Source organism: Nanorana parkeri, unplaced genomic scaffold (genome assembly GCF_000935625.1).
Source record: "Nanorana parkeri isolate BGI_ZX_2015 unplaced genomic scaffold, ASM93562v1 scaffold1911, whole genome shotgun sequence".
In the NCBI taxonomy this organism is placed as follows: Eukaryota; Metazoa; Chordata; class Amphibia; order Anura; family Dicroglossidae; genus Nanorana; species Nanorana parkeri.
In genome coordinates, this window is record NW_017308179.1 from 7,862 (window position 1) to 19,011 (window position 11,150).

The 11,150-nt window shown below is 42.6% G+C and overlaps 1 protein-coding gene across 1 annotated transcript in view; it reads right to left on the reverse strand.

Moving 5' to 3' along the window:
- Window positions 1-9,530, reverse strand: part of LOC108800094 (hydroxysteroid 11-beta-dehydrogenase 1-like protein A) — a gene marked incomplete at its 3' end in the record, with an annotated part of 17,322 nt that extends 7,792 nt beyond the window's left edge. The window contains exons 1-2 of the mRNA XM_018572035.1: window positions 9,397-9,530; window positions 1,602-1,732 (exon numbers count right to left, since the gene is read on the reverse strand). Of these exons, the coding sequence (XP_018427537.1) occupies window positions 1,602-1,732; window positions 9,397-9,481 (216 nt within the window). The remainder of the gene's footprint in view (window positions 1-1,601; window positions 1,733-9,396) is intronic.
- Window positions 9,531-11,150: the final 1,620 nt, after the last annotated feature.

The window sequence follows — 11,150 nt, forward strand, 5'->3', positions numbered from 1 at the left end:
CCCCCCCCCCCCCCCCACTAGCAAAACATGTGGCATGCTGATTGTGGAAGGAGCTTTCCTGGCCTGGCCTACAGTTTTTTGTTTGCTAGTGCCTAATTGTTCTGTAGGAGGCAGTATAACTTAAAGTATCTAATATACAGTATAACCAACATTATTTCTCTGACTCTTATACTCTCTCGAGCTTCTCTCCACATGGCTGTTTAGTTTTTGGTTTGCTAGTGCCTAATCGTTTTGTAGGAGGCAGTATAACTTAAAGGTTAAAGACTTACTGTTTCCCTTAATGGTTAAGAAAGAAATAAAATAAATACAATATAAAATCGAAGTATCTAATATACCGTATAACCAACATTATTTATCTGACTCTTAGGCTTTTTCAAGCTTCTCTCCATGTGGCTGTTTAGTGTTTTGTTTGCGAGTGTCCTATTCTCCTGCAGGAGGCAGCATAACACAAAGGTTAAAGACTTACTATTTCCCTCAATTGTTGAGAAAGAAATAATAAGTAAATACAAAATCTAAGTATCTAATATGTAACCAACACTATTTCCCTAACTGTTAGGGTCTTTTGAGGCTTCTGTCCATGTAACTGTGTTCAGTGTTAGCTTGCAGTGTGTTTATGACCCTTGTAAATTTGCCACAACCTAAGCAGTGGCCTTTAGCAGTTTCTCAATAAACGTGGCATTAGGGACAATGCATCTTCTTTCTTCACAAGACAAACATTTGACTACACTATAAAATGACATTTACAGAGACAAGCTATTTAGACTATGCCAGTTTTGTAGGAATGAAAGGACTTATTGGAGCCATATCATGTGCACTTTCTATAAGTGAAGATTTATATACATATAAGAAAGCAGGTTATGTGACATTAGACATGTGCACGCCATAAAACTTTGTTTTCTAACAAAATGAATGAAAAAGAAAAACATTTTCCATTCGTTTCATCAAAGAAAACAAATTTTTCTGGTTTTTTTCGGCGGCAACGAGCCACCGAATGCAAATCTGCAAACTGAAAATGCAGAACGAGCAGTGGCCATGTTGGCCAGCGGCACGTTCTGGGCTTGCACGCCGCCATCTTTGGGTGTATCTTGGCATACACCTAGATGGCGGCGCTCGTATGTTCGGGGGCACCAAAATATACTCAAAGATGGCGGCGCACCTGCACAGAACGCGCCGGCGCCCGATGTGGCCACCGCTTGTTAAGCCTGTAACAGCACATTGAAAATGCAGAACGAGCGGTGGTCATGTCGGCCGCCGTCACGTTCTGCGCCTGCGCGCCGCCATCTTTGAGTGCATCTTGGTATACACCAAGATGGCGGCGCCTGTGTGTTCGGGTGCCGCCATCGTGGTGAATACCAATATATACTCAAAGATGGCGGCACGTCTGCGCAGAACGATTGGCTACCGCGCATTCTGCCAACAAATTTATGTACAGTATGCCCGAATATAGTTTTAGTATATTCGGGTATATAATAAATTCGTTATTTTGAACCGACGAATCAACTGAATTTCTTTGATTTGCAGGTTCGTCCGAACCCGAATGCACATGTCTACGTGACATATCTAAAACAGAAATTGATGACACATTCGAGTGGAAAGCATACCTCTTGTAGTTGCTGTGCTCTTCTGGCTGTGAGCATGACATGAGCTCCCAATTCCGAAAATTTGTATGCGATCTGCTCTCCAATTCCCGTGCTGGAGCCAGTGATCAGCACTTTCTTCCCTTTTACCATGTCTGCAAGATCCAGATAAAGTTTAGGACAATAACTGCCAATATTGGTCTCCTGATGACATAACTTCCCCTTTCCTTTGGTAAACCAATATACAGTAGAGTAGTAACTGGAATGTACTGTAGTCATGTTTCATTCATACACATACCTCAGTCCCAGAAAGTACTGGAGATGGCTAGCCCATGCTGTCCAGTAATCCCTACTGGACTTTAAGCCTGCCCATTCCTTGAACAACCAATATGTAGTTGAAGGAGACAGAAGTGGGTGAGTATTTTGCATGCGACTCTTGGGCCTGGACGATCCGTGACCGTGTGGCAATCGTGCACGATACTGCGCGGATTGCGGCGTGGTCACGGAGTCGCCCATCACCGGTGATCACACTGTGGGTGCAATTATTTTCTAATAGCATTCCACTCGTGCCAGGATTGCTCAAACAGCTGTGCGATGTACTCCATTGAAATCAATGAGGCCGCGCGACAATCGGTGTCTGCAATTGTGCACGACCGTGCGATCCTGGGACGCGTGTCCCGATTCACTCAGCCTTAATCTTGGTGTATCTTTAGAAATGTATTAGATTGCAGAGTTAATTGCCAAATATGTTCTGACATAAGGTGTGCATATACTATTTGTCTCTAGACAGCGCTACTGAGGTAGCTGTACACGATTATTTTTTCACACCAAAGTGTCTGTTTTCCACAGTCTCCAACCCGTTTCTTCCATTCATTTCTATATACTGCACAGGGGTTTTTAAAAGGGGAGAATGTAATTGTATTGTAGGCAACAAAATACTGTGGTTCTCCAGTTGAAGATGAATAATCCTCTGTGTGGCTTTTATGAAAGAAATGCAATTTTCAAATCAATTATCTATTTTAATATATGCTTTAAAAGCTTTCATCCCAGGTCCAGACCAATGTAAATATAACTTTACTTACATTTCATCTGTCTGCACTGTAACAAGGACACTCCACGTGGACCGGAGGTGCAAGTAAGATGCAGTTTATTTGCTTTCAAAACGGTAGATAACACGAAATCCAACATAAATAGCTTGCTGTAGCATATAACAGATAAGGGCTCACCGACATCTGTCTCTCTTGCAGCACTGCTGCTCCGGCCTCAATCTTTAGGGCCACTGTCTGGTTCCTCCAGACAACGGCAATAACATGCCAATCCTCTTAATATGGTACACAAACCCCGCAGCTCCCTGCTGCACTGGCCTCCACTGACTCCAGGGTGGGGCCCTGAACACATCCCAGCACACTCTTCATGAGGGATGTACACAGGTGCACGATCAGGTGCTGGTCACCACCAAAGCATGGACCCAGGAATGGAGATTTCCTCCCACCCAGAGCTCTAAGAAATCTCCTGGCTCCAGGATCCCAACTATGATTCAGAAAACCCGGAAAGAACTGAAAAGGCTGTTCTCTCCTGGTACCAGTAATGTCTTCCTGGAGCCACTCAGCCCCTCTGGCTGAGAACCCTGGGTGACTTTGAGGCCACCTAACACCGTGGTATTGCCTCACAATGCCACAGCACTGATAAGCAGTACATTACTGAGATCGTGTTCCTGCTTGATTCAATATCTTCAATTCCAGAAGCCATAAAATCTGATTTTTCTACTCACCATGAATTGCTTTTCTTGGAGATAATTGGAGGTACACAGGATTCAGAGACATTTGGCTTATACTGCTGCCTGGAGTATTTGGACACTGGCAAACAGAAAAAGTCCCCAGCCTGGTATAACCCCTCCCACTCCCAGAATGCCTTAGTTTTGTAAAAACACAGTGCTAAGAGCAAGACCATATCCATAGAGGAGGGGGTATGTCCCTCCATGAAGTTCAAGAAAAGGATTTCACCATGAATACAAATATGCTTTTTCTTTGTTTTGAGGGACACCGTATTCAGAGACAATTGGGACACCCAAAACTGTCCAACTGGGAGGTGGTGCACACAGCAAACAGGTCATCTAAAAAAACAACAACTGGTGACTGCCTGCAATTGCCTGAAGGACCTTATGCCCTAAGCTGGCATCAGCTGAAGCCTGAACATCCACTTGGTTGAACTTAGAGAATGTGTGTACAAAAACCGAGGGCAGCTTTGCATAACAGGGAAACAGTTGTTTGAGGTTGAAAAGCCCAAGAAGCACTCACAGATGTAGTAAAGTGTGGCTTGTCAGTAAAGAGTCAAAGCCAATCCTTAAGACCATAGGCTTGAACAATAATCTGGGTTACTGAGAAATAGTGGAGCAAGAACCTGGTTCCCCTATGCAGTCCGTTTTCCTAATGGAAGCAGTGGCAGTGAGGTAGACTTGTATAACACAAACTACATCCAGACAATGAAAGAAAATCTTCTGCTGTATTGGAGCCGGACAGAGGGATGGCAGTACAACGTCCTAGTTGAGGTAAAAAGCTGAAACAAACATTAAGAAAGAGACACTAAGCTTCAACGCTACCTTGTAAGACCAGAAACGGTTCTTTACAAGAATGCCGTCAGTTCAAATTTAAAAAACAGTCACCAGCAGACCAAAGCAAATTCTGTCAATTCTTCTTTATTGACAAAAGAAAAGGTATGTCACAATGTGTAGCGACGTTTCAAAATCATCTCGGTCCCTTCATCAGGCAGAGTGAAATTAGCCTGAAGAAGGGACTGAAATGGTTTCGAAATAATCACTACACATTTTGACATATCTTTCTTTTGTCAATAAAGGAGAATTGACAGAATTTGCTTTGGTGTGCTGGTGACTATTTTTTGAATTTGTACTTGATTTGCAGTGGCACCCGAGAAGTTTGCCATCAGTTCAAACACATGCCTCGCAAAAGGTGATGGTGACACAGAGAGCAACCTTGTGAGTAAGACTAGAAAAGGACTATCTCTAAAAGGGTAAAAAGTTAGTATTTGAAGTGCTGAGAGAACCAAATTCAGATCCCACGGACAGACAGGCAAGCGTGCAAGGGGAGCCACATGAGAGATGCCCTAAACAAGAGTCTTAATCAACGAATAAGAGGTTAGCAGTCTCTGGAAAGAGATTTGATGCTTTATTGTACTCAGGGCCAATTGTTGGTCCAGACCTAACTGTATCCTGGCTGTTACAATTGTAGGAATCACCCATTCAGAAAGGCCCCTATCCCTCAAGACCTAGATTTCAACAGGCATGTCGTGAAGCAGGATGGTAAAGCAGTCCTTGGGATAGAGTATCCTGATGATCTGGAAGAATCCTCGGACCATCGGCCAGGAGTCTGATTGCGTCACAGTACCACATCCTCCTGGGCTGGTCCAGAGCTCTGAGGATCATCTCAATGTCCTCAATTTCAATCCTGTGGAGCAAAGGAGGAAATAGTTTCAGGGAAGGAAAAGCATAGATCAGGCTGTACTGATCCCTCAAAACCACCACAGCATCCACTGCTTCTGCCAAAGGATCCATTTCCTCAGATCCGGGTCTGCAAACAAATTGTCCATACCCAGAATCTAAATAACAGAAGTACTGCCTAGAACAAAATCCCTTTTACTACTTCTTCTCTTGGTTCATGTATGCCACTGCTGTGGGGTTGATCCTCCGCATGAAGCTCTCATTGGCTCAGCGTTGCACCGTGTTGCACCTGCATTACAGGATGCCAACTCATGTTTTCCAGATTGGTCATTGTTTTTTCATTTGCCAGTGTCCATCTCCTTCTGTAGGAGGCAGTATAACCCAAATGTCTCTGAATCCTGTGTCCTTCAATGAATGAGAAAGAAATAAGCATTTGTGCACTTTATTTATGTAAATCCTGGAGAATCCGGTTAGAATCCCCTGGGAGCACACAACCTCTGCATTAATTTGGCTTAGTGTTTCTGAACATAATAACAGAGCTAGTAGTTGCCCCAGCCCCTATCAGTGTCACTTTTGAAGCTTTTATACATTTTTGGCATCTGTTGTGGCAGCCTGTGCTGCATTATGTGCTTTTTATAGCATTTAACCAAAAGCTATCTGAGCTCTATTATTTGTTACAAATGTCAGACAGTTATATGAGATGACATAGCCCCTGCTGATTATAAGGATATTTAGATACCACATGAGGCAGGTTAATTGATTGTATTGCAATACTTCAAAGGGAATCATAGTATCCTTTATTAAACCTTTCTTTGATTCTATATATTTAAAACTAAAATTATGTCCTAAGAGCAGGCACCATAAGGTGTCTGGTTTTACCTCCTTTTTGGCAGAAAAGCTGTTTCAATGCCCTGTCCAAAATTGCTTTCAGTTAGCTCGTGAAGCCTTGACTTCAGGCCTAAGTCCCTACTAGTCAGTACTAAGGAATTGTTCACACCATGTCCCTTGAGCTGCGTTTTCTGCACACCATCACCCATATATGGTGTTAGAGGGGAACGTAGAAAACAATTGTTTTCTACATGCCCTGTTCATACCATACATGTGCGGTGGTGCCCCCTGGGAGTGGCATTTCAGGGTGTGCCAGAAAAATCACTTGGGTTTGGGACCCCACTTGATTCACCAGCACTAGGTCACGACACTCAAGCTTATTTCTGCACCACACCTCTTGGGCAGGCCTTCTGGCAAACTGGGGCAATTTTTATACCTTGCCCGGATGGCCTGCCAGCTTTGTGCACTGGCACGTATTTATTTTAAGCACTATTTTTATGCACGGATGCACTTTTGACTTCACAGAATGACGGAGAGTGCGGGTACCTTCGGGGGCCTGTTCCTGAAGTTGGGGAGGAGGTTCTGTGGCCTCTTTGGGCTTCCCTGTCCCCTCCCACTCGGGGGACTCCCTTCGGGGGGGCCCCCACCTAGTACTCGGTGGACCTGTTTCGGCAGGTCCCAGAGGAGAGGGGTCTGCCGGCCTTTGGGTAGGTGGACCTAAGTCGTCCTTGCCCCCGTCAGGAGCCTTGCGCCCTGGGGGGTGCAGGAAATCATCAGAAGAGGACCAAAGCACACTCGTGCACTTTTTTTTTTTTTTCAGTGTGTGGTTTGTTTTTCGATGCACGCTCCACAGGCAAACAAAAAAACATGTGCGCTGGTGTGCATAAAAATGCAGCTTAGAACCTTCAGGCTTTATTTGTATTTCCACGTTTGCAGCCAAACTGGCTGGGATTACCACCATTCACATGGCATAAGCTAAAAATATTTTTAAAAATGCTTCTTGCAGTTTAAATTGCTTTTACTTAGGTTAGAGTTTATCAGTTTCTTAATAATTAAAAGTTCTCCTTGCTTTGAACACTGCCTGTCCTAACAAAGGGTTAAAGTATTACAACCCTGGCTTCTGCATTGAAATGTCAATTCAGTTATTGAAAGAAACACAATCCTCAAATTTCAGTCCTAAGTCTTTCTATAAGGACAGATCACTGTGAAGGTGCTGAGAAAAACCAGGATTCAGCCATGTTGCCTGCTGCAGCAAAACGAAATATAGAGATATTTGTTTAAAAAAATATTTTTTGTTCTGTTTGAATACGAACACATGAGAAACACACTTGGAAATACACTTTAAGTCCCTCCCAGCCAGTGCTAAGAGCCAACAGCTTAGAGAAGCTAAGCTTAAGTCAATTTTCACCTTTGTACGTGATTAGCATTTATTGTGGTAATGTAGAGGTGCAGTGATGATGTGCAAATTTTATGACTTGCATTGCAGGCTTTTTAATTTTTTTTTTAAATGAACGTATTAGGGCTGAATCCTATGAATTCAAAATGTTCTCCTCAGGAAACTCAGTCTGATTCTAGGGTCAGATTGTAAAGCAGGCTGTAAACAATTCTGTGTAACACGATCACTAAACACCATCTCTGCCTTTGCACACAATACACTGTCTGGGGAGGGTTGCCACTATGAATACTAATGAATGGGGAGGAGAGACAGCTCAGAGAGAGCTCAGTTGTAACTTACACAGATAGTTTGCACAGCACAGAGGCGGCCATTTCCATGAGGATACGAAGAGGAAAGCTAACAAAAAAGTTTTTGTGTTCATATACAGCAACTGCATATGCCTGCTTCATGTTATTTCGCTGTACATTGCTGGTATGTTTTTTTTTTAAATAGCTCCACAAAAGGTGAAAATGGGCTTTAGCCTTAGGCTCAAAGTTGAGGCCACGTTAGCAAACTAAAACAGACATCTGATGGAGCCAACAGTTAGCAGCAGCACTTTTAGTTACAGAAACAAATGGATGACTGGCTCCCTAATAATAATAATCCAATCCAATCCATCAAAGCTAGAGCTGGCCGTAGACATGAGGTGTCAGTAGCCTTAGCTTCTCTCTCCCTATACATGAATGTGTATACTGTGCCAAGCAAACCATACATAGTAAATAGTTTTACCTGAGGGTGGTTGGATTATGCCAGTATGGCTGACCTCCCTGCTATATTATGGGAAAACTGCTTTCCCAAGCTGACGTGCTTAGCAAACATGGACAGATCTTGCCAAAATTAACCTGATGGCTACAGATGGTGACAGACATTGAATCTCTAAGCCTGATGAAGGGGACCCTGCGAGGCCCCGAAAGCGCTTGCCAATGAGATACAGCTACTGGCAATAAAATATTTTGCTTTTTCAACTCATGGTGTGCTGGTGACATTTTTCTACTGTTCATGTGTGGCGGTGCCATCCGCAGTCATTTCGAGCCCCCATCTTCATCAAGTGGGAATCCCAGTAAGGAGTGCGGTATGGTTCCTGTTTCTGTTTAGACGTTGAATGTGAGACACATACACGCCTGGGTGAATTCCCTGATAAACTTCGGCTGCTTCTGTGGTATCAAAAGCCATGTCCACTTCACCAGAAAAAAAAACACTTTCAGTTTGTAGATTGCATACCTCCCAACTAGCTTAGATGAGAATGGGGGACACCTTCCAGCACAATGTATGGAGGCAATGCACACACCCCTGCCACTAGTTATGCAGACCATTTAAAATCTATATGCCAAAATGATTGGTTAGACCTATGGAGATTTTTTTCACCATTATTTTTCCTGGCATTGGAAACAGCAAACAAGGTAATTAAGAGATAAGATAAAGGTTTTGGTGCAGAATAACACTTTTGATAGTTTCAATGAACCTTTTCATAGATATCTGTATATCAGACCAAAAAGAGGGACAACTGAGAGGAAAAGTGGGAAAGATGAATCTGTTTTCAAATGAGGGACATTCAGGAGGTTTAAGATTGGCCAAACATTACAAAATGTTAATGATTACAGAGTTTAGACTGTACAAACAATTTGGATTGTTCAGAGAAGCAAAAGTTGCAAGAACTGCCACATGAACATAGGATGCATTAAAATACGTTTTTTTATTCATAAAGTGTTCTTCTATGTTCATTATACTTGAATGCAATTGACTAAGGATAGGCCAGTTTATATTCCATAATAATGCTCAATGTAATGTTTCTAGAAAGCATTGCAAAGTGCATGCAACATTACATAATGCATTGTCCTGACGAGGTATTTGTGGGGTGACATCCAAATTCAAGGAGTTATATTTTCTTCTACAAATTCTACACTGGTACAAGAAGGCTGCAATTTTATATGTTAATGACTCTGAACACAAGCTTTCAGAAAATGCCTGACATAGATAATCCTGCAATGCTAACTTGCAGCTCAAGGTGTAGACAAGTGCTTATACATAACAACACAGCATGGATTTTGTGCAAAGCACTTGTGTAACTAGACAACATTTCATTTTCAGATAAGCATTCTTACCTGGAGTTATAGTTTCTGTGTCATAAAAGTAATAGGCAGTTAGTCCCACCGCCAGAGAAAACAGCACCAGCTTTCCGGATGCCATTGTGAAAGAGGAATACAGAGTCAGCAGAGAGAGGAGCAGCCCAGTTACCTGAGCTCGGTGAACTGAAGCAAACTGACACTGCTTTGTGTAAAAAGTTCACAGCTACACTTTAGCCTTGATTTTTATGACATGGGTAAATTGCCAATCTCTTGTGGTGAAAGTCTGGTAACCTCTGTGACAGACACACCTATACCTGGTGTTTTTTTTTTGAACTAACTAAAAGGTGGAGATTGCTTTAGTAGTAAGTGTATCTACAGACAACAAATGTCTTGGATTCAACTTCAGATACTTGGGGTTTACACAAGCAGACATTGATCCATCAGTTGTTTAGGGATTACTGGTCTTAGAACACAGGTGCCTGCATTTAACCAACAATATTCATGCCAGTTTTCTAAGACATGTGGATTAACTCCATCTGTGGAGCTCCTCGTATCTTCCAGCCAACAGTTGTAGTCAATGTTGTGACTCAGCAGGCAAACTCAGGCAAAGTTCATTGGGCTATATCTGGATTGAACATTTTACATGGAGATGCCAACTAATCATGTCAGCATTTTCTGCCCCCCACCTCCCCTTCACCCATATGGAGTAGCTCCAATGGAATGATAAACAATTAGGGAGATGGACAGGTAGATGTAATTGCTGTTATTAGGTTTGTCTTATATCGCACGTCAAAGGCACTCACAGAAGACAGAGATGACAGCAGCCAAATCCAGCCAGCCATCCAGGAATGACTGAATAGGCAGGCCCTTGCTTCTTGATATGCTTATGGTTCCTTTGCCCTAGTTATGGAGCATTCTCAACTGACCGCGGTGTTTACACCCCCTTCCTGTCCAGGCCATTTTTCAGTGTTCAGCGCTGCAGTATTTTGACTGACATTTATTCCTTCAAGCAACGCTGTACTGAAATACATTTTATACCATTTTTGGGGGACACCTAGTTTTTTTTTTTTGGTGGTATTGAATCACCACTGGGGTTTTTATTTTTTTACATTATGTTATAATACATTTATTATTACCCATTTTTTGGTAAAATATAAAAGACAGGATCATGTCAGGTAAATAGACACCAAACATGTCAAGCTTTAAAATTGTGCGCTCCCATACCCAAAATTGGGTATGGGAGCGCCATACCCAAAATTCTCCATATACCCAAAATTGGCCATATGCGACGCTTTAAAAGCTTTTAGCGCTCATCGGTTTAGTGTTATCAGTGATTGATGGCCCTAGAATTATTGCTCTCACTGCGACATTCGCAGTGATACGTAACATGTGCGGCTTAATGGGCGCAATCACCGTTTTCGCACGTATGCGCACCCGACGCATGCGTGTATGGGTGGGGACTTTTAAAAAAAATTGTGTTTTGTACAAATTATTTTTCATGTGTAACTTTAATGTTTTTTTCTTATTTTTTTTACTCTTTATATAACTTTATTGCTATCACATAGGGGGCTAAGAGACTCCCTATGTGATAGCAAAGAGGATGTGACAGGACATCTTTATGGAGACATCAGGGGTCTCTGAGACCCCTAATGTCACCTAAGGACCCCCAAAGAAGATGATGAAGCAGGGTTCTGCTTCATTAGCTTTTCTCCAGCGTATGAAGCTGGCGTGACAGCAAAATGCGGAAGTGATGTAATATACATCACTTCCGCATTCTGACACCAGAGAGG